The following is a 23,904-nucleotide window of genomic DNA, read 5'->3' as shown; positions in this document are numbered from 1 at the left end:
TTGCACATCATGCTCTGTGACATAAGGTCTTGTGCTGGTATCCACCATGTTCCCCTTCTGGAACTCTGTAGGCTGCTTTGAAGATGGGCTAGAAATGTTCTACTGCATTATTTGTAAAAGTTTCCCGCAAGTGTAAGAATCAAAAGGGAGTGAAAGCTTCCAATGGTCAACAGGAAACCCTCCCCACTCCCCAACTCTGCTCTGGGAACCTCACAGACTTCCTGAAGTAAAAACAAACACCGTGACCAGTTTCTACTTCTTGTAAGAATTTAATTCTTCCTTTAATATAAATAAGGCAGCATGAAACACCGAGAGCCCTGCTGCTCTCTGCTTCAGAAGCAGCTTTGCTGCATAAAGACCCCCATTTCCCCGCTGAGTTGGCATCTCTGAATAAACAAGAGGCCAGAAGGTTATTTTTCAGTGAACTTTCTTCTGGGAGTCAAGGGAGGTTCAGGCTTGGTCCTGGCTTCTGGAGGCTGGTTCCTGGCTGTGGGGTCTCCAAGCACAATAAGATACGGATGAAGGAGGGGGGAATGCAAGGCACGGGCAATAATAAATATGGAAATTCAACCCAACTCTGTAAACAAGTCCCAGCTGAATGGGGGGCCTGGGGCTACTGTTGGGGGCCACGTGGGCATGCCCCTTCCCTGCAGCCCCAGCCGCCAGTCTGTGCAGTCTGACTCCGGCTCACACGGAAGTGTTCCTACAGGTTTCAGTGTTCCATCACAGCCCAGCCTGCTGCGAGTAAACCCTGGCAGGCAAACCGGTTGTCCATCTTCCAGAGCCCCTGGGGCCAGGTGAGAGGACCTCTGGGGTCAGGACGGGATCCTCTGCAGCTCATGGTGAGCCTGACAGCCTGGTGGACCGGGTAGGCTGTTCAGTAGGCGTGGCTGGCTTAAACCCTGGAGGGGAACCCAGGTGCTGGTGCAGGCGCCCTCATTCTTGCCTCCCCCTCGGCTTGCTGTAAGGGTTACTGAGGCAATGCCATGAGAGGAACTCCCAAAGGGCCAGTGAAGCCACAAGTGGAGGAGGAGTGGCTTCCCAACCCCCCTAAACAGGCCTGGAGACAGGCCAGCGCCCACCACAGGCCCTGGCACCTGCCCAGTGACCGGGGCCCCCGGCCGCACTGAGGTGACCTCTCTGGGGTTTGGGGGCTGGGTCTGCACTACCATCCCTGTGTGCTCCCAGTCAGCTGAGCCTCTCCGGGTCTTGGTCATCTGTGTGGCTGGCAAGGCCCCTTCCAGAAAAGAGGGTTCTGTGCAGTGAGGGAGCCCCACTAGAGAGAGCAAGTCTTGGGGCCAACAGATGGAGCTGGGTCTCCCCTGGCCTCCAGGCGCTCCTGCTTTGGGACCGACACCCTGCTGAAGAAAACTCAGGGCTACAGCATCTGTCACTTCTCAGCTCTGCAACTTTCTCTAAACCGGGCATCAGAGGCCAGGCTGCGAACCAGACCAGAGTACCCTGGGTGTAGGTGCTATCCTTTATCCCACTCACCCTGTGTCTCTTGGAGCTTCCACCTTCGGTATCTGCCCTCCCCCACCATGTAGATACCGGCTGTGGAGAGAATACAGAGGGGTGAGGGGCCGTGGAGCTTGTACCCTGCACGGTGTGTGGCACCCACAGAGTTCGGCACACTGGGGGAAGGGGTAGGGTGAGGGGGTGCACCCTGAGACGTGTAGCTGAAAAAGCGGCCACATGAAACTTCTCTCTGCCACCAAGTACCCACTTCTGTGCAACAGAGACACTGGCCTCTTGGGGCCTCGAATCTCTACCTGGTCTTTTTTCCAAATAGCTTAAAAAATGGCAGCTGCAGTTAGATTCCTGTTTTGCAGGCTGTGGACAGAAGGTTGCAAATTCCCACGGCTGTCCCTATTAGTGCCTTGGGTGCAGATGGCCGGGGCCAAGAGTGACTGGAAACAGGGTGCAGGGTCTTAACATGCTACCCTGTCAGCCCTCCTAGAGATCGTCTATTGATATCCAAGTAAAGACTGGACCTAGGAGGTAAAAACTGCACTCAAATCGATGTTTGTGTTGTCTTTAACTTAGTGTCCTTGGAGTACTTCATCATCCTCTTGGCCATTTGTGGTGATCCAAAAGTAAGCTGCAGGGCGTCCACCAAACCCAGACTGTAACCTCACCAGTAGGCCCCAGTTGGCATGAAAGCAAACCAGCTTCCAGTGTGGGATTCTTTCCTCCGGGCTGTAGGGCCTGGATTCCCTGGCGGGCTGAGGCTCCCAACAAAGCCCACTGTTTTCCCAGGACAGGCCCTGTAGACACCCCCAGAGGTGTGGACATGTGGGGTGTCCTGCACCCCACACCCCGGCCCTCTGGGTCCTGGATACTTTACAAGACAACAGCTTTTGGGGGCAGGCTGGCATGGTCTGAGGGGATATGTAGGGAATACTCGCTAATGAGCACTGGGGCGTTCTTCAGCATCTCATAGAAGGAGTCCACCGTCTTCCGGTAGAGACTTCGCTGCAGGACGAAGGGCCGGAAGAGGTTGAGAGGCTCGGCCCTGCGAACGGCCTCAGGGAGTCCCATGGTATTGGGCACCTTGCGGTTGCCAATGAAGAAGTGATGGAGCTTCTTCTCCAGCAGGCTCTTCTCCAGGAATCGGAGCAGCTCGTGCAGGCGAGCATCGAGCTGCCCGGCCTCCCAGTCGGCGGGCCGCCGGGAGACCAGCAGGTGCAGGAGGGCTGTCTTGAGGTGGTAGTTGCTGAGCCCACTGGGGCCAGTCAGGCGGCTCTGCTTGGACAGCAGGAAGGAGGCGATCTGCAAGCAGCTGAGGTGACAGGCACCCTCAGGCAGCGCCTTCGACGTCATCCTGAGGAACTGTCGCTCGTAGACGGCAAAGGACAGGAGCCAGTCAGTGCTGGATGCCGGGGCGTCCCCAGAGGGCTCCCTGGGAAGGTGTGAGACAAAGTACAGGTCCGAGTCGTCACACTGGATCACAGGAATCAGGTTGAAGGGCATGAACTTCCCTGAGCGGAACCTGATCTTGAGGGACCCAGGGGAGTCCAGCTGACCAAATGCCAGGTCAAACTCGTATTTGTGGGCAATGCGGTGCCAGGCTCTGGTGAGGGCCGTCTGGAACCATTTCATGACCTGCATCGCGTCCAGGTATGGGGCGCCTCTGGCACACAGCAGGGTTTCCACCTCGCTGCCTGGCCGCGCCAGGCTCTTCTTGCCATGGAGGAGACACAGCATGTCTTCCCCGAGCTTGGTCTTGTCGCAGATGCAGCCCAGGGGATCCTCGTCGGCCCGGACCACCTTGATCTGGCCGTAGCCCTGGCGATCCAAGGGCACGGGGTGGCGGGAGCAGCAGAGCTCTGCGTGGAAGTGGTAGGGCTCGGGGGGCATGAAGGGCACGAAGAGGTCGCACAGCAGCGGCCTGTCCACCTGCCAGTTCTCATACATGCTGTCCACGCCAATGAAGTCCTCCACCTCCATGTCCGTGTCGCGGTTGCAGAGGCTCCTCAGGGCCTCCAGCAGGTCATCCACAAAGCCTTCCACAAACTCCCGGGTGCGGGCCGCGTCGGCCGTGGCCCCCCGGATGCAGCGCTCATAGAAGTGGTCGAGCGTGCCCTTGTTGGGCAGGGTGAGGCCCCGGAGCGGGGCACCCTCCAGGCCGGGCAGCTCGTCCTCGTCCCCGCCCGGGCACTCGGGTGAAGGCGCGTCCTGGTGGTCCTGCCGCCACACCTCGATCACCAGGAAGAGGATCATGCACAGGGTGCTCCACAGGTCCCAGGCTGTGCGGCTCTCGTTCTGCTGCTGGCCTTCCTCCGCCACCCGCTCCAGCGCCTCCTTCTCGGCCGCCAGCCGGGCCACCTCCTCCTCCAGCCGCAGCTGCTCGAGCTGCAGCTTCTCCTGGTGCGCCTGCATCTTGCGGATGATCTCCTCCTCATTCTCGGGGACCGTGGCATTCTCCCGCGGGAACAGCAGCGGGTGGTTGATGATGGCTGTCACCACCACCAGACACACCCGGAAGAGCCCCAGAGCCATGGCTGCAACTTTCCTGTCACACAGAGACACAGATCAACGGTCACACCCAGCGTCTCTCCGTGAGGCTTCTTCCCCGGACCCTCACACCAACCCCTGCCCCGTGGAGCTGGTGAATGTTTTATGGCTCTTCTCCCACCCAACCCGCGGTCTCCTTGTGTGCTTCCGTGTAGCCTTGGAAGAAAGAACTGCAAAGAGTCCCACACCAGCAATCCTGGCTGAGCAACCCACAGAGACGGCCCTGTTTCTGTCTGCCCAGGTTTTCCTCTCTCTGGCAGGAGCAACCCACTTTCCCCAGCAGTCAACCATTTTCTGCTCCCTGTCCTATGGCTTGGGTGGATAATTCCACCCCGGCTCCAGGGAGGAACATACAACTCAGGCCCAAGCTACTCCCTGCCCCGACAGTGTGGATTCAGTGAGGAGAAGAGGACCTCACTGGGGCCAATGGGAGGGAGGCCCAGGTAGGATTTGTTGGGGCCGATGGGAAGAAAGACTTGCCCTGTGGCCTTCGTTTGCCAGGGAACAAGATTATAGCTGCCGATGGCTCTCCAGCTGCCTCAAAGAGGGGACTGCTTGAGAAAGATGCCAACATAGACAAAAGCAGACTCTCTGGATCCATTGCCTCTGGACTTTTAAAATCATATAAATTAATGATTGCTTTGTTTCAATCAGTTTGAGTCACTTTTCTATCACTTCAACCCATCTCCCCCCACTGAATTCCTTGTGGCAAAGGTGTCTTTCCTCAATGCAGTAAAGCCTAGTGGTTGAGAACAAGAAGGCTGAGTCCCAAGCAATTAGCTGTGTGACCTTGGGCATGTCAACACATCTCTCTGAGACCCAGTGTCCTTACTGTACAAGAGGAAAGCCACGGTAGCCACAGGGTCACAGTACTGATGGATGCCGTGACCCGTGAAAAGTGGGTACACAGCAGTGGATGGTGAACAGCATATATTCATCCAATAGCAAGTGCTTTTGAAGCAGTTTTGGGCCCTTGTCTTTCCCCGCCATAAACCTCTCCTGATATGTGAGGCCTCACTCCAAATACAGACACTGACCTCCTGGCCTTCTCCTTGGTAGAGCTCTCCCCAGGGCCATCTTGGAGACAACCAGAGTGACTGAGCCATTGGATTTGCTCTCATGAATCTTCTAAACTTTAAATCTGCCTTCTTAGTGTGAAGGGCAATACTCCATTCCTCCAGGACAAATGGAGTTTTAGATCTCAAGTGACTTTTAGGGAAGAGCTAACCCCATTCAATCCTGGGAGTTTGTTAGACACGCAAAACCTTGGCCCCATCCCAGACCTACTGAACCAGAATCTGCATTTTAATACCATCCACATTAAAGTCTGAGCCTTCTATTACACCCTCTCCTCTCCTAGGCAGGAAGCTTGAGAAGTAACAATAGGCCTTTTCCATACTTGCCCTGCTCCCCCTGCCTGGGACCTCAGCTAGGAGGGCAAATGGCCAAATGAGGACGTTGTCAGACAACAAAAAACACAGAGGGCTCCCCTGGCCCCCTGTATGCCAACACATGCTGATAGGAGCTTTTCCACTTTGCTTGAGCCCCATTTCTTAACCTTCAACTTGCACCCTTAAAACCACTTGTTCGGGTTCTTACCCTAATGGTGCCAAGGAACAGGTATGTGTCATCAGGTAAAGAAACCTCTGCAGATTCTGGCCAGCAGTGCCAGGATGTACACGACCTGAGTTGCCACACTTGGGTAAAGCCCGCTGCTCAGATGTGACTCCATCCTAGACGCAGCTGGACACGCAAGCAGGAACCAAAAGAGGGGTCCGCCTGCAGCCGAATTCAGTGTGCACACACACTCAGGCCTCAGGGGTGCACTTGAGGAGACGGAGGACAGGAGAAAGTGGAGGAAGTCAGACCGGAAGGTGGGCGGGCTGAGGAAAAAGTACAGGGGGCAGCTAGCCAGCTTTTCTTCCCCAAGACCAGGAGCAGTGTGCTAGAGAACTGCAGGAACAGGTCAGCCCTGGTTTCCACATTAGAGACACGTCAATGGAAAGTTTTGCCAGGGTGGTCCAAGCCTGGCTTATTAACACGGGTCAGGGTTTTAAGATAAAGGTATGCTAACAGGCAGAGCACCAGGCAACAGCCATTAGCAGGTAATATGGGGGTGTTGAGGACCTTGAGGGCCCCTGTACTACAGGCCACCTTGGGCACGGCAGGCCCTGACAAGTCACAGTAATAATCCTGGGCAACCCCTGACCCGGGAGGTTAGTCTTCATGTGAACTCAGGATAGGCTGCTACCGAGTGGGCAATGGCACCATTGTCAAACCTTAAGACTGGGAAGTCGTCCTCCTCCCTCCCCAACAGCTTCCACAGGGCTACCTGTGTGCATCCTTGGGCCCTGTTCAAGGGCTGTAATGGCCTCCTTGCACTGCGACAGGCAAGGTTTAAAGCTCCAAACGAACTGGAGCCATCGACTCTGTGTGCAAGGGGTTAAGAGGACGGATTCTAGAGTAGACAAGACAGAGCCCAGCACATGCTATGTGACCTTGGACAAACAAGTCAACTTCTTAGACCCTCAGTCTCTTCATCCATAAAATAGCAATAATATCTGCCGTTGCAAAGCTTGAACGAGGTAATGCATATAAAGCACTTAACCAAAAAAAAAAAAAAAAAAAAAAAAAAAAGCTCTTAGCTTTCCTCAGAGCAAGTTTTCTTATAAAAGTGTAGCTGTGAAGTGATGGGATGGGCAAACACAGTGAACCTGCCTGCAGGGGTTCCTGATGGGCCACACAGATGCCTCTACAAGGTACTCAGGAGGATGCAAGCGGCCCACAGTACCACGGACAGTTGGACAGCTATAGGGTTACAAGACTTGCTGGGAGCCTGAGGGAGAGGGTGACAAAGTGGAAAGAGCCTGGGCTATAGAAGCAGACAGGCTTGGGTTTGAAACTTTACTCCTTGCTGAGTGGTCTTGCTTCTCCAGGACTCCACTGCTTTACCCGTGAGATGGGGCTAACAGCAGACCCTCCTTCACAGGGAGGTTGAGTTAAGGGAGATAATTCATCTCAGGTGCTTGGCACAGAGTAGATGCCCTACAACATCAGGGCCTTCCCCTTAGGCCTCTGCAGGCCTCTGTTTTCTCACCTGCTAAGCACACCCTGCCAAGTCCTAGGAGTGCGGAGCAAAGCACGCTCAAAAGTGCTGTGAAAGCACAAAATGCTCCCCCAGTATTGCTGTCCCTTGGCATGCCACTCTGCCCACCCTGCCCTCCAGCAAAGGGGAGAAGCCTCTGGAGGCCTGGATCCTCCTGGAGGTGGAGTTCTGACTCAGTCCTTACTTAAACTGCAACTCCCTCCCAGGGATCAGATGAGGTATAATTTTGCTTTTAATGTGTGGATAGGCCGGCTCTGCCTATGGCACCCTAAGGGATGGCGAACAGGCCGTGGCCACTCAGTGCTCACTAGATGGGACCGGGGTGGATCCTCTACTTTTCCTCCCCAAAACAAACCAAAGGGAACACTGCCCTGGGGCCACCGGGCCAGAAGAATGAGAAGGAACCAGAGTGGTGTGAGTCTTGTTGGAAACCAGAGGGACAGACAGGTATCTGGGAGCCTCTCCCAGAGCCATGGATATATATGTGTGCCTCCCCCACCCTCCCCAAAGGGCCCCTTTCCCCCAATTTGAAAACTGTCCACCTCTGCATTGGCCCAAGGCTCTCAGCTCTACAAGGCTGCCCCAGGCATGTGGTCCAAGACATCGACTGGGTTTGGCTTGAAAATTAACTTGGGTTCCTCTGAGGGCTTTTGTCTGTCTGCTTGCCAGGAAGCCAGCAGGAAACCTGCTGAGTTCCTCTCCACCGCTGCCCTTGCCTACAGAGTGCAGTGGCCCATGCAGGTCACAGCTAAACTTAGCCTGGCAAAGGGCCAGGGTCATGAGGCAGCAGGGGCTGGGCAGAAGGCTGCAGGTGGTCAGCCCAGACTAATGGTTTTCTCAGACCTTTATTCTGAGACCGGCCGGAAGCCTCAGACTCTGGGGGAGAAACCCCAGATGCCCTCTCTATTCCCTGGGGTCTGTCACTCCTGCATCCCCCCGCCCCCACAATCACAGCTTAATCCAATGAATGCCACTAAGAGTTGTCTAATAGATATATGCTTCTGTTTATCAAGCCCTCACTAGGATGTGCTGGGTGCACAGTGCCCCCGCCCCCCATAACCTTCTACATGGTGGGTATTATCCTGGTTTCACAGATGGATTAACCAAGCCCAAGAGACAAAGAAATTTTCTAGCCACACTACGAGAAAAGGCGCAGCCAGGTTGAGATGCAGTCTGTTCTGTGTGCTTCCACTTGCACAGCCCAAGTTCTTTCCACCCTGCTATGTTTACAAAGCACCTATTACGTGCAAGGACCATGCTGGATGCTGCAGGGCCCACATAGATGAGGGCAGCATGATCCCAAGCGGAAAGAACACCACAGTTCATGAGCGGAGGCAGACAGCCACCCGGGACTGTCACAGAACAGAATGAGCTGTGGGCATAAATGGTACATGAGCAGTAGACCACTAAAACGCAGAGGGAGAGAGTTTCGTTTCTGTTCTTTGGGGGCTCCTCCTTGTCTGTGGACCTTCCCTGTGCTCACTGGCTGGGGAGATGTGGGTGTGCAAGCCCTCGGCTCCATATCCACCCAGTACCCTCCTTCCAGACAAATTCCTACAACAAACCTGAAGCAGTGAGAGCCTGTGTCCGGCCCCACGCATTCATCAACACCCCTTCTGCCCCACCAGCCGCCTACCCCCACCCAGAGCTAGCTGGCTGTGGCCTCAGCAGCAGGGGTGCCCAGGACCCATTTCTCAGCAGCCAGCAGTCCCCCGGGATGGTGGTTCTCAAAATATGGTCCCCACTAAGCAGCACTGCAATCACCTGGGGACTTGTTAGAGATGCAAATGTTCAGGTGTAATCTCAGACCTGCTGATCAGAAATTCCAAGGCTGGGGCCCAGCACCTGGTGTCTTAACAAGCCCTTCGCGGGGGGCGGGTTCCAGTGCCCACTCAAGTCTGAGAACCAGCCCTGCCCAAGCCAGGCAGGTCTCCAGGGAAGAGGAAGGTGTGGCTCCTGCAGTGTCACGGCAGCCCCGACCTGCAGCTCGCCAAGACCTTGCCCCACGCCCAGCCTGTCAGGTGCAATTAGCTGTGCTAATTACAACAGCAAAAGTGGCCCAGTCCCTGGCGTCATCTTCAGAGCTGAAAGGAACAGCTGAGGTCGTTTCTTTATGAAACAAAATGAAGGAGGTGGGTTGGTGGCAGGAGAAGCCACCTGCAGTCCAGGCCCCGTGGGGTTACTGGGCCCTATCCCACTGCTTAGGCTCTGCACCCTCTGAGGAGGCAGGGGCCAAGGGAGACCAAGCTGTTGGTAAGTTTGGGCTGAACCCCTACTGTGTGCCTGGTCTTGTGCAGGTACAAGGTACACAGTTGTTTGGGAGAAATAAAGCCACAAATTTAATAAAGTCAGAATTCAATGTTGTACTCATCTAAGCCCCATTTTATAGATGAGGAAACTGAGACCTAGAGAGGAGGCATGCCCGACGAGGAGGGCAGGGTGGAGGTGGTCCCGGTAGGCATCACCCTGTGGACCCTCACAGGGGTTCCTGCACAGACCGGAGAGAAGTGGTGCTTCTACTTCTGCCAAAATTTACAAGGCTGAGCACTCTGCATGCATTTTGTCATTTGATTTTCAGAACATTAGTCAGGTAGCTGCAACATCCTATTTTGTGAAGAGACTGACGACAGAAAGGTCCACTGTGTGACTTCTAAGATTCCCTGTCTGCAGTGAGCCTGTCCCCCTCCTTCTGCTCTCCCTCCAACCTCCCAGGGCATGAGCCCTACCACCTGCCAGGCATCACTGCCAAGGACGACTGCCCAAATCATCCAGGTTGGCTATGCCCCGAGTTTCCCAGACCTTGAGGAAACAGGACTGTAAGGCTGAATGCAGAGCATGAATTTGACCCTGAGTCTTTGTGGTGGTTTGGGCCCCATGAGCACGCAGTCTGTCTGAAGCCCTGGGGGGTTCTCCTCCCGTGGTCTGGCCTGTCTCACCTGTGACTGCTCGCCTCCCTCTAGCAGAGCCCACACCGCACACTGGTGTCAGACAAGCTTCCCTGCCCAGCCCAGGGGCATCTTCATTCAGGGCCAGCTCAGGGGCCCCTCCTTCGGGAGCCTGCCCCTTGGTGCAGGCCACCTTCCTGCTCTTCCCTTGTGTCACTTCACCTACCAGGCCCTGCCTTCCTGGCTAGTTTCAGGAAGTTCTGAAACTGAATGTCCTCCTGCCTCCTTCAGCACCCATTGCAGGTGCCCGATATGTTGGAGCGGACTTGATCACGTATTAGGGAGGAGACGGCTGCTGCGGGAGCGACGTATCTCCACAACCTCTTTCCTCGTCACCTAACTCAGGGCCGGGGAGAGGGGCACAGACTCAGCAGAGATGGCCCCCACCGTTCCAGGAGAAGAGTCCTCTGCAGGAGAGGAGAATGGCCTCACCAAGAGCATCTCTTGCTTCAGTCCCTCTTTGCCTGCACCTCCATGGGGGTGGGGACAGGGGAAGGGCTGAGCAAGGGGCTGGGCCAAGGTGGCCTCAGGCCTGGGTAAGACGGGAGCAGCAGGCAAAGAAAGGAAGTGAGGAAAGAGGAAGGAAGCAGCCCAACAAAGCATCATTGAGAAAGTGGGTGGGGGGGGGTGAGGTTCTAGGCCCCAGTGCCTCCTCTTCTCAGTGTCCTCCCAGCCACACCCATCACCTTCCACCCACCCCTCCCGCACAGCAGGACCTTTGCCTTGGCCTCTAACCAGGCTCACCTTCTTCCCGCCTGCCACCCTCATGGCCCCTGGGTCCCCTCCCTTATCATCTTTTAGTCACCCTTCCTGAAGGCAGGGGTTGTAAGACCACATGTGGGGGACGGGGGTGGAGAAAGACCCCCACAGAAAATGGGCAAGGCTGCAGAGGCTGCACATCTAAGGGATGGGCATGGAGTGGATGGAGTCGCACAAGCTTTATCTAAAGGCCAGAGCCGTTACATCCCATGTTCTGTGTGCCAAGAATGGCGTGATCTCGTTTTTTTGTTTTTTTCCCCAAGAGATTTTGGGATTTTATCCCAAGATAAATCTGAGATCTGGATTTTATCAATATCCCTCAATTTTACACTTGTCGGGGGTTTTTCAAAAATTCTTTGAAAACCATGGAAGCCAAATAAAATGTCAGCAGGCCACCTAAAGCCTGTGGGCCCTGGTCCACAGGCCCCTTTCTCTTGTCCAGTTCCCCCTCCCCCCCATTAAGCATCCCTCAAGGCTGCCCTTGACCCTGGGACTCCTTACTCTTCCCTCTCAGCAGTACCAGAACCTACTATTTCCTCTGTGAACAGGACTCCCTGAAATAGCCCCCTCGGCTCAATCTTTGTCCCCAGTGTCTCCCAGTCGTCCCAGCAGCCACCCTCTGAATAATCATACCCGGCATTTATGCGGGTTGGCTGTGTGCCAAGCCTGTGCCAGGGATTTACATAAAGGGCTTCCCCACAGCCTCTCCAGGAACTAGAAGAAAATAGAGACTCTGTACCTTAATGGGTATGCACTAAGTAGCACCTGGTATTACTGTCTGAGGTCTGTGGTCTCCTGGACTGGAGAACCGGATCCCCACTGTCCCCCCAAACCCCCTGCCAATCCAGGGGAGACCCATACTGACTGAGCAGAGATCTGGGCTAGGAAGAAGCAGGGGTCAACACTGGGTCCTGGTAGGGGAGAGGGCAGAGAGCAGAGGTACTCCCTACCCCTCCACGCCCAGTGGAGAGCCCATGGCAAAGTTTACACTGTGAGGGGAGAGGTCTTCTCCCCAAGGTAAGGTCTGCTGTCTTTGCCCCATGGCCACATTGGCCAGACTCACAGTGGGTGCCCAATCACACCGGCCAAAGCGCTAAGTTTCCTCAAGGCCTACTTCTGGAAGAGGAAGGGGTTTCCAAAAAGTCACCAGGATGCCAACCCCATTCCCTGGTCCTGGGACATGCAGCTGGCCAGCCCGAGTGCAGGAGGGACAGGGGCCTGGACTCCGCGGATGTGGGTGGGAGAGCCCACATCCTTCCTGTTCCCGCTCCTCCATCGGCAGCTCATGTGCATCCCTTGGCACGCAACGGACGGGGACGGCGGGGAAGCCATCAATCTCCCAGGAAGGACACAGTGTCCTTCCGCCCAGCCATGCTGCCTGATGCCGATGTCCCCACAGCACGTCATGGGAAATCACAGCGTCCTGGGACAGACAGGCCGAGGCTCAGCATCTCACAGGCTAAGGCATGGCAGTGAGGCTTGCAGGCCACAGAGACAGGAAGGGGCTCCCCCAGCAGCCGTGAGTCTGGGCCCACATCCAGCTTTCTCTCGTCTGTGCTCCCCAGGGCATCTCAAATCCAACATTTGCTGCAGTGTCTTGAATGGTGGCCCTCAAACACATAAATCCATGTGCTAACACCGAGACCCTGTGAATGTGACTTTAGTTGGAAGGAAGGGTCTTTACAGATGTAATTAAATTAAGGATCACGGAGACGAGCTGGCCCGGGATTACCCAGGTGGGCCTACAATCCAGTGACAAGTGTCTCTTAAAACAGAAAAAGAGCAAAAAGACACAGGAGAAGGTAACAGAAGGCAGAGGCAGAGGCAGAAGGGAAGCTGCCAGGCCCGGATGGCCTGGAACCACTGGACGCTGGGCGGGGCAAGGAGGTATCCCCTCTTGCGGCATCCGGAGGCAGGGTGGCCCTGCGGCGACCTTGATTTCAGACTTTGGGCCTCCAAAGCTGTGAGAGGATCATTTCTGTTGTTTCACCACCCAGTTTGTGGTGTTCTGTCAAAGCAGTCTTGGGAGACGAACAGAGTCTCAACGCACAGTGCAGCCTCCTTGCCCCACCCAGCTCTGACGCAGCCTTTGCTCCTCGCCTAAACTCGGGCCTCCCCACCCCAGCTGGCACGGACCTTTGCAAACATCTCCTCTGAGCTCTCTCTAATTTCCAGCCACCCTCGGTGGCCTCTGCCCTGGAGGTCTCCCTTCCCCCATTTCAGTGGGTTCCAGTTTCCATGTGACACAGGTCAGAGCTTTGAGACGACATTCAGGGCCTGGCCCCACCCAGCCTTGGGGGACGCCTCAGTTCCCTTCCTACTGGCTCTGGCTGATTCAGATTACTGACTGTCCCCCAAACACCTCCTGCGCTGCCCCAAATTCCCTACACCGCTTCCACACCATGCAACCAAAACCCTGCCGGACAGTCCTCACACGAGTCCATCTCAGAAACTGCTTCCAAGAGCCTTCCTGAATCCTCTCCACCCTCAACTCCTGAGAGAAATCTTCTTTCTTGAAAGGGACACAGAACAAAGTTGGGGGAGGTGGGAGATGGCATATTTATTAAGTCCCTCTGAGCACAAGCAAGTCTGGTGCCTTGTGTCTGGTGCAAGGCATCTCCAGAGACGTCCCATGGCGGGTACCCCACAACGCCTGCTCCCCTGCCTCTTAGTTTGGCTCATCGGTGCAGCGGCCCCACTGCACAGGCAGGAGCCCAAGGTGCTGAGAGGTAGGGCAGTCGCTCAAAGTCTCACAGGCTAAGAGCAGAGGGGCCAGGCACTGCCGTCTCCCCAGTTTACCCCACCCGCATCTCTGTCGTAGTGAGCTCCCTGAGCTCTGGTCTTATCCCACTGCTTCCAGCCCTGCCTGCTCATGCGCCAAGGACACGTGCGATCCTGGGGACCCACCGGCATGCTCACATCCTGCACTCTAGAGACCCCCGCTTTCAAAAGAAGGCACCACACGCACCCTCCATTCTTAGGAAGGATGCATTTCCTACAGCAAGCAGGTGTGCACCAAAGCATGTCCCTTGATCCCGGATTCCCATCTCAGACTTCTGGCCCTGAAATCATAGGGGCACATGAACAATGGGAACACAGAGCAAACCATCTCTCACAGTGAAGCAGCCCTCATACACCGTCAGATGCTGACTTGGCTTGAGCTAGTATTTCTCAGAATTTCCCTCTGCCTCGGGGCCCCATCTCGCCCACAAGAGCACCAGCTGGGAGGGAGCATGAACACCCACCTCGGGCAGCGATGCCATGATGCCACAGCTCCCCAGACTTGTCCCCCTCCTCTCCCTCTACCTGTATCCTTTACACCCCCTGCCCCCAGGCAGTGAATGCTCAGACACTTTGGCTGTGGGGCAGGGATGGGGGGAAGGCAGGCTGCAGGGACAGAAAGCAGGCTCCGGACAACAGCAAACATGCTGGCTCAATGCGGAGGGTATTCAAGGGGGCTGAGCAGGAACCAGAGAGAAAATACAAAGGAAAACAAAGTGGAGACAAAGCCCTCCCTTGGCCACCCTGCCTCCCCTCTCACAGATGAGCTGGGGATGGGTGGAATGAAACAGACTGCTGGGCGCCACCTCCCTTGTGATCCCTGGATGAGAACAAAGAGAGACCTGCTCACAAAGACAACCTGGCCTTGCAGGCAAGGGCAATGGCCCCCAGGACTTTTCCATGGCCACAGAAAGGCCAGTTCCCCGTCCCACCCTCCCCATCCTGCCGCCTCTTACTCACGTCCTGGCTTGAGGGATTCTGGCCCCCACACAGTGAACAGGCCGTTCTCCCACCCGGGTCCTCTGTGGCTTGGGCGGTACCTGACACAATGCCTGGGCCCCAGCTGGGCTGGAGAGAGGGGGAGAGGGGTGGGGAGGAAGGGAAGAGCGCTGGGCCTCCTGTACGTATGTGTGTTCACACACACACACACACACACACACACACACACACACAGACACACACACACTCTGTGCCTGCAAAGATCTAAAACCCCTTTCATCTTAATAAAGGGGAACAGCAAGAGACACAAAGAGAAGACGGAGGCCAACCCAGTCGTAAAAAACTTAAGAGTCTGTGGCAGGCCTCTGTGCTGCTGCAGGAACCCGGGCTGAACACCAGAGCCAGAGTTAGCCTGCCTTCCCCCACCAGGGCTGCCACAGTCAGGGCCAACCAGTTCTCCCCGTCCCGGAAAGCAGAGGGCCGAGACCATAAGGCCAGGAACAGTTGGCAAAATCACCCCCAGAATCATCTAGGACTGCACAGGGTCCCCTTTCCTGTGAATTACACAAAACGGCATCCAGCCACAGGGATGGACTGAAGCCTGAGCCCTGCCCTGGTTTCTGCCCGGGGCTGTGCCTGGCACGTAGTAGGTGCCCCCAAACAGGTACAGCAGGTACGTGCGGGTCAGGCTGGGGCGGGCAGCAAGCAGACACTGACAATGCCAAGTTCACAGGACACACTCCACCCCGAGGCCACCCAGAGAGAAACAGCCCAAGGCTCTTCAGTTCAGAAGAGCTTAACGCTTTGTAGAGGCTTAGTGTACAGGGGCAATGGAGCCAAGGTCTAGAATCAAAAGGCCTGGGTTTGAGTCTCAAGTCTCTCACTTGTGGTGACAATAGTACTTCCTCGGCATGGTAGTCACATACATGGTCGTGCTCCATAAAGGACGTTGTTATCTTGGTGTTGGTATGGGTCTGTCTCTTTTGATTTGTTAAGTCCTGCATCTTAGGGAGTGCTCTAGGGACGGTGGGGGTGGGGTGTTGGTCAACATCCCTGCAACACTCCAGAAGCCTGGGGACTTAGTCTGGTTGTCTCCTAACCTCTCTGTTTCTTTGAAAGACCCCAGAGGCTGCCACAGAGGGACACCAGGAAGCTTGGCCCCTGGGGAGACTGCAGCTCACCCCCCACTGCCACCCCAATCTGGCAGCATCAATAGAGACAGCGCCTCCACCCCTTCTGAGCACCTAGAAGGAGAAACCAATGCTCGTCCCTGATGCCTGGGCATTAAAGAGAGGTGCAGGCCATCCACAAACACCTGCTGAATGGATGAAGTCAGGACCGGGTAAAACCCTCACTGCGTTTACTCCCAGAAGCAGGAATCTGAAATGGGAGTGGAGTGGGAGATCCCTGATGAAGTAACTTGTAAGTTTTTGTTTTTGTTTTTTTCCTTGGGAGGCACTCTGCAGTCAGAAAGTTAGCAAAGTGCTAACAGTTGTTAACAGCCTTGGGAAATGTGAGCAAAACCCCTTGCAGATGCAGCCCTGGAGACAGACCTCAGCGGCCTCAGGTCTGGACGGCCTGCATCTAACTGCAGGCTGACTCACCACCGATGTTTACCGAGAAGATGACCCAACCCAGGAGTGAACCGTTTATCTGACCCTCAGCTGCCTCTGCCCTTGACACCCACTTCCTTGCTTCAGACTCTTATAGAAATGTAAGATAAATGGAGGATTATAGGGTTCAAAGCAAATTAAGTAAGAGAAGTAGCAGAGGAGCAACCCTTGAAGAGTGGCAAGCCCTTCTCCCTTTCTGGAAAAAAAGACAAGCAAGCCCCATGGCCCTGACACCCCATGGGGGGATTTAGAAAATAGTGACCAATGTGTAACATTTATTGGCATTTTAGCATTGTGCAAGAGGCTTTACGTGATCTTCATAATAAACTTCCAAAAGAGGCACTATCCTCATTTTACAGATAAGGAAACTGAGGCACAGAGTGGTGAGGCCACTCGCTCAGGATTGGGGCTGGGATTTGAACTCAGGACTGACTTAAGCCTCTGGTCTTCCCATGATGCTGTGCTGCTCAGTGACCTGGTATCTGTGAAATATTACAGTGCACCTACGGGCTTTCCTGTTCTGTTTTGGGAAAGAAGGTGACAGTTTAGGTGAAATCTGGGCATGAAGCAGGGAATCAGACTTAATGAGCTTTCAAAGCTCCTCCCACCCAGAGATTCTGGGAGTGTGACTTGGGATGTCTGAGACCACTATTCACCCGAAAGGACAGTGCATTGGGAAAACGGGTGATGGCCCTCCTGGCACTGGGTAGTGTGTTTTGGTGGGAGGCGTCAGGGAGAAAGTGGCATTTTGGGGGCAGCACGCAGTGGGGGAGCTGAGGGATCCCTCATTCTCTTCCTCTCCAGTCCAGGCTCGCCTGGCTGTGGTCCTGCCCCTCTGGAACAAAGTCACAGTGAACAAAGGACCTTTTCATGAACTTCAGGCGGGTCCCCTGACTACTTCTAAGGTTATTGAAACAGGCTCCCAGGAGAATAGTCTGTTAACAGCACATGGTTTTGTGCCAACAAGCAGGACTCAAATTATGACAACACCCTCCCTATGGTTTGGTGCAGGTTGGAAGGAGACTTTCCTGTATCCACCGCAGGGGAATGACATGGAGGAGAAAGCAGGAGCAGCCCAGGATAGCTCCAAAGCGTAGCCCCCTCCCAGGCAGTGAGCGTCCCACCAGGTCATTCACCTGGAAGTGAGTCATTTGAAAATTGTGGCCTTGGTACTTTTTCCAGGACTTCCATCTGAGGATCTTAAAGTGCTCTGTATGTTCTCTGGTCCTGGCTGCTACTGTTTCCATTAAACAGGCAGAGAAACTGAGTGAGTCACACAGCAGGAGGGAACCAGGAGTGGGCGGTCAGCCTACTGTCTTCTAGCCTTGGACACTCTGACTTTGAGGGATTCAGCCCTCTGGCAGGACATAGTTGATACCCATGCCTGTCACTCCCCAGATCTCGGGTATACTTCAACTGCCTGCGTGAACTACTGGGGAGGAAGGGACTTTCCATGGCTTTAGTTTAAGCCACTTGAAAGTCGCTGCATTTTTTTTTTTTTAAAGCTTATTTATTTTGAGAGAAGGAGAGAAACAGAGAGAGAGGGAGGGGCAGAGAGAGAGGGCGGGGCAGAGAGAGAGGGAGAGAGAGAATCCCAAGCAGGCTCTGCACCATCAGCGGGTGCTCGAACTCAGGAACCATGAGATCATGACCTGAGCTGAAATCAAGAGTCGAACGCTTAACCAAATGAGCCACCCAGGCGCCCCCTAAGTCATCTGAAATCCTATGGGGCATACTAGAGCTGGTAAGAGGTGAGCTGGGAGACCTTGCTTCTGTTCCCAGCTGGTACCAGTTCCTGGCGCAGCGGATCCCAGACATTCCTCCTCTCTGTGTGTGCATTTCATGATAAAGCCCCATGAGGCCAATGAATCCCTAGCACACTGCCTTGCACATCGTAGGTGCACAGTAAATTCTCGCTCAAGCAATGGATGAAGGCTCTCTCTTAAATCAGTCCCTGTAGTGAGGACGTGGGCATCCTTGTTCCCTACTTTCCTTTGGGGGTGAGGGTGAAGAAGGGAAAGCCACTTTCCTGATCTCTCCATCACTGCACCCCTAGCCCCCAAGCTCCCCTTCCAAATTCAGGTTGTAGAAGGGAAACCCAGAACCATGGAAGCTGCCAGAAACCCCTGTAAGGAGTCATGCTCTTTGGCCCAAGTCGCAGCTCAGAGATCTATTCACTCAGGCCAAACCAAGACCCAGAGACCTACCACCAGCTAGCTCAGACCTCTGAACTGCAGCCCCTCCCGCATCCCCTCGCCCAGCCCCTGAGAAACACACCTGTGGAGGTCACACCTTCTATGGTCTCTCCTTTCAACATGTGTCTTACAGTTAGGATGGCTCTTATTCCTCTCTCTACCTTAAGGTGGAGGTGTTGCCATGGGCAACAGTGATGTCACCTACCAGTTACTTCCATTCTGCTGATGTCAAGGGGTGGGCCACCTGGATGGATGGAGGGGGAATACACTTTCTTTGGGAAAATATCACAGGTCCCAAACTGCTGAGGAGGACCCTACAGACCTCTGGGGCACTCCCAAATGACCCTTGTCCTCTCCCAGAAAACCTAACCCTTCTCTCCCATCTGGATGCCTATTCAGGCCAAGACTCAAACCTGATTCTCCCTCTCCCAGAGCTGGATAAAAGGTCAGGACTAGAAGCTTTGTCCTCAGCTCTGAACAAACCACAGCTAGGGCACCGATGAGCTCCTTCCTTCTATGCATCTGGGACAGTCTGGGTCCCCACAGCCTTGTCCTTCAGCCAGACATCAGTGGCACTAATGGGGAAGCTGAGGGCCCAATTCGGCAGAGAATGTGGATCCTCGAACGACCTCTACTGTCTTTAAGATCTCATACTAGCCAAACTAAAAGTCTGTGCCAGGCACAGTGCTGAGTGCTTTCTATGCGTGTCCTAGGAGTGGTTGTCCCCATCTTACCAATGATGAAACTGAGGCTTGAAATAGTCAAAACACTTGCCCCAATACAGAGAACGTCCATACACTGAGCAGGGGAGCCAGGACTCAACCCTAGTCCACCCTATGAAGGCTCAGGAGGGTCACACCTCCTTGGTGCTGGGGCACCCTGGAGACTGTGGCTTACTAAAGATGAGCCATGAGGGGACCTGGACAGAGATCACAGAGAGCCCTCTAAATCCAAAGAGGCCATTTGGGCAGGCCAAGCTGACCCGAGCCAGCCAAGGCAAGGTGCCTTAGTACTGCTTCACGCCCGTGCGCATGCAGGGGATGCTCTAAGTGGCCAGCCTGGGGCCTTTCACTTCCCCGAGCATCTGTGCTGATCAGGACCACGTTTCTTTGCTCTGTGCTTGGCTTCCTGTTAACCCAACCAGGCCGCCGGACCAAATCGTCTTAATTTGCATCTAGCATTCACATCCATGGCCTGGCCTTCCAACCCTGAAATGTACAGTGGTTAGCTTATGCAAATGAAACTATGTAGCTGGGAGCTAATGCTTATAAAGCACTAAACAAATTAAGTAAGTAAAATAAAAGTAGCTAAATTATGCAAGAGGGAATGGAGAAATGCTATCAGGTAAACACTGTCCCCGAGGCACTGGCCAAGGAGACCTACACAGCCAAGCTGACTGGAGTACTGCTCTACCAGGCAGGTATCTCTCCACTGCTGAGAGGGCCACAGGAGTGAAGAGGGGCCCATGCTATTGGACACCCCTCTCCCTGCCCTGCTTTGCCAAGCACGAGCTGCCCGGATCTTTGGTTTCCCATGTGGCTCGCCCGGGATGCAGGGACCAGAGACCATCTAGTCTGCATGATGGTCACACGTCTTCCAAATTAATAAACTAGCATTCTAATTTGTACACCCACTCCTGGGAGCCTCTGGAGGTGACACAGTAGTCCAGGTCCAAACCACTCTGAAAACTGTGGAAATGGGGTTTCTGCACGGGCACAGCTAAGAGCTAGACCTTGGGCCAAGTGACAAGATCCAGGTAAACACCACCCTTTATGGCAAATCTGTGAAGGCACCGGCTGGTCCTTCCCAACAGAGTTGGAGGCATCCTCATGGGCCAAGAAGCTCATTTGTTTAAAATACTGTCTAGAGACAGTATGTAGTAAAATGCTCCATTCCAGCTAAGTAAGTGCTAACATGTATCCTGTGGAAAATAAAGGATCACATATATGGAGCTGTGAAATGGAGTTCTGGGAAAGATTTCCTGAACAAGTTTGGGAAGGGCATTTGCAGGCGAGGAGGACCCGGACAAGAAGGAAAGAGGGAAGAGATGGGGATTGGGGGTGGGGTGGGGAGGGTTGGATCAGCATGTTTGGACACTCGCCACCTCTGGCCACTCCTGGGGGCAGTCTCTGCCTAGGTCAGGGGCCCCGGGTAGCTGTGGCCTTCTCCCTCTGCACCACACCCAGGTGGCACTTACTCATCACCCTCCCATCGGGTCCCAAACTGGATTTGCCACCTCACAATGCCCAGTGATTAAGAAGGAAAGTCATTTGATGCTGGGGCCAGGCCTCCTGTCAGCCATCAAGACTGAGCTTGCTCTTTTTTTCCTCGCCTTTCTGCCACCAGATGAGTTTTCCATTTTTCCTCCATGTGAGCTGAGTGGGTATTTCTTCCTTTGACAAAGAAAAAAGCAACTGCTCTTTCCTCCTTCCCACAAGGACCCCCAACCAAACCAGCTTTTTAAGTTTAACCTGCTTCTTGCTCTGTGAATGTTCAATGACTGGGGCTCAGCTTCCAGTCTCCTGAACACTTTACTTCTCTGTGCCTTTGTTTCCTCATCTATATAAGGATAACAATACCTCCCTCATAGGACTACTATGAAGATTAAATGAATTAATGCAAAGAAAATGGTTTTGGAAAAAAAAAAAGCTTGACAAATAAATGCTAAGCCCTCAATAATTGTTGGTTATCAGGACTGCTGGGTATGGTTGCACAGGTGGTGTACTGCTCAAGAACCTGGCCAGGGTGTGGTGAGGATGAATCCACTTCACATGCCAATTGCCCAACTATGAGCCTTGGCCATGACCATCAAGACGAGGCCCCAAGGTAGCATCCTAAATGTCACCGAGGTGCCACCCCCTTGCTGAGAGGTGTATCTTACTCTAATTCACACAAGGGATGGAATAGGCTAGCAACAGCCCTGGCAGTTATTGTCAATCGCTGGCATTCCCAGATAGATCTCCCTCCAGAACAAGACCGGATTAGAGGGGGGTCGGGGATAGACTGGTCTCAGCCATTAAGGTCCCACTCCTCAGCTGCCCAGCACTCTTGGAGCACTCGCCCCTCCCTTGGGACGCTTCTCGGTTGAAGTCCCACAGCGTGCCCTACTACTTCATCCCTACTGATCCTCCCACAGTTTTGGATTCTGAAGCAACTCTCTCCTTCATAACTGCTGACGGCCACTTGTCTCTGCTGACACTGAGAACTTCCAGTTGCTGGCAGGTTACTCCTTATTTCTTATAAGGTCCATCTCCCCGCCTCTCCTAGTCAGTGAGTCTTTGAGGTCAGACAGAGGAAGTCTTCCCCTTTCCTCAAGTGACAGTGCTAGAGAGTCCTGAAGGCCACAGCCTCACCCCCCTCCTCAGCTTCTCCTCCTGGAGGTAAAATCACCAGTTCTCTCCCTTCTCCCTCACAAGATGCGCTCTGCAGACGCCCCTCACCATGCCTTCCCCTCTCCTCTGGACCAGTTCCCTTTGGCAGTGCTGCTGTCCCTGGCAAGAGGCAGCATGGAGAACTGAGCTCAGGGGCTCCAGCAGCCCGACCCCCACCCTTCCATGGGCTCCGCTGGTCACTGCCTCCCACTGAGGCGTGTACCCCCTCCATCGGATGGAATTTCCCACTTTCTTTCTCTTCTTCATCCCAGGGGTTCCGGAAGTTAAAAATACAAAACCAGCTTTCTCCCAGGCAGTACTTTCTTTGGTGGGCAATTTTGCCAGAAGCCTCTACCTGGACGTTCTTCCCCAGGTCTTGCTCTCAGGTAAAAAGTTCACCCCCACACCCTCTTCTTTGTTTCCCTTTGAGCACTGCAGGAGCTGGGAGCCATTCCCAGTAAGGTGACAACTTCTAGGATGATGGCATCAGGTTAAGAGGTCAGATCCTCGCCCACTGAAAGCCAGAGCCTGAAATGGATGCGTCTTTGAAAATTACGGAGTAAGAGGATGGCATCTGAACAAAAGCCTTTCCATCCACTGCGAGACAGCAGAGAAGAGACTCCGAGTAACCACTTTATGGTTACCCACAAGTGGAAAATATGAGGGCAGAATGGCCTGGAGCAGCAGCCGGCACAGGGAATTAGCAAACAATGAAAGCCACTTAGGCACGTAGGCTGGAAGGAGGACTCAAAAGCACAGCCTATTATGTTATTAATAAAGAGATGAATGGCGGCAATTCCATCTGTGGCTGCCGAGGCGTTTTTCACAGCCAACCTGGATCTGTAACTACACCAGGCTCAGACCGGCTTCACTCAGCGGCCTCTTCGAGGTAGAACTGGTTTGTAAAAGGGAAGGGCCCTGGGTCATATCCAAAAGAGTAAGAAAATGGGATTCCCAAACGGATTTAGATCCCAAAGACCAGGGTCCAGGATCTGCCAGTATCTGGGGCCCTTCCAGTTTTGAAAGGGGGGCGAGGGGCTTTTCACACCAGGCAGAGGATGCAAAAGGCAATGTGCCGTCCCTGAGTGGTTCACTGAAATATTTTCCCTTCCTGGCTGGCAGCCTTTTGGTTTTTAAAGAGCATTTCGGAAGGGATGCCTGGCCCTGGGGCTTCGGAGTCCCTTCACCTGGCAGCCAGAAAGCTGGAGACACTGGGAGGGGGATGGGGATGGGAGTAAGGGTCAGGCGGCAGAAAACTATCTGCAGCCACAAGAGAAAGTTCGGCGCTGTGTGAGGTCCCCTCCACTAATAGTCCCGAAGGAGGAAGCCGGCGAAGGCTTCGCCCGACCCCAGCAACCTCACAACTACAAACCTTACACCGAGAAAAAACAAGCTGCACGCCTACTGCCCCCTTCTAGGAGTGGCCGGGCCTGTCTTTCTGCCAGAGCACTCTGCTCAGACGGTGATAAGTAATAGGGCCACGGGGTCCGCCGCGGGGGCTGGAGCGGGGCCTGGGGCGCGCGGGACGTGCGGCGCCGGAGACCACGCGTCCGCCTCTGCACGGGCGCCGCAGCCGGGTCTCCCCCAGGCACCCAGCCTGGGGCCGCGCGCCGCCCGCACTCCCGCCGCCCGCACTCCCGCCGCCCGCACTCCACGCCGCCACCTCGGGTGCAGCGCCGTCGGCCCGCGGCCCCCCACCCCCACCCCGCGAGGTGGACGCGTCGGACTTACGCTGCCCTTAGTCCCACGCCCCGTCGCTGCAGGGACCGCGCCAGCCCCGCGGCGCGCGCGCGGGTCCAGGGCCCGGAGGCCGCTGTTCTCGGGCGGCTTCCGTCGAGCGTCCCGCTCGGCACTTAGAAGGACTGGGGGCGCGACACCCCAGCCGGCTCCCGTCCGCTGGCCTCCATCAGCGCGGCCCTAAAGGCGGCGGAGTTACTCATTTCCTGGACGTCCTAGAAACTTTTTCCTCCTTATAAGAACAAAACACCCGCCTCTACTCGCGGCAGCGGAAACTTCTTAAGGAGGACCGCGCGGGTTGCGGCGGCCGACCCCGGGGTCTCCGTAGAGGTCGGCCCGTGGACCCCCAGAAATTTCAGAGAGGCCAGCAGGACTGGAAGGTGACCGGCCGAGCCGGGCTTTGGCCACCGGAGTAAACTGGGGCGGGTGGACAGGGAGTCG

The 23,904-nt window shown here is 54.9% G+C and overlaps 1 protein-coding gene across 1 annotated transcript; it reads right to left on the bottom strand.

Moving 5' to 3' along the window:
- Positions 1 to 249: 249 nt before the first annotated feature.
- On the bottom strand, positions 250 to 23,667 carry LOC115527725 (inositol 1,4,5-trisphosphate receptor interacting protein). Its single transcript, XM_030335519.2, has 2 exons — positions 23,458 to 23,667; positions 250 to 4,015 (listed from the first exon to the last, which is right to left on the bottom strand). Exon 2 carries the CDS (start codon positions 4,000 to 4,002, stop codon positions 2,344 to 2,346), a length of 1,659 nt encoding a protein of 552 aa, XP_030191379.1. The 5' UTR covers positions 4,003 to 4,015; positions 23,458 to 23,667; the 3' UTR covers positions 250 to 2,343.
- Between the last annotated feature and the right edge of the window lie 237 nt (positions 23,668 to 23,904).

Source organism: Lynx canadensis, chromosome D2, assembly GCF_007474595.2.
Source record: "Lynx canadensis isolate LIC74 chromosome D2, mLynCan4.pri.v2, whole genome shotgun sequence".
In the NCBI taxonomy this organism is placed as follows: domain Eukaryota; kingdom Metazoa; phylum Chordata; class Mammalia; order Carnivora; family Felidae; genus Lynx; species Lynx canadensis.
The sequence above is the reverse complement of the archived record's forward strand: the minus strand, read 5'-3'. Positions and strand labels throughout refer to the sequence as shown.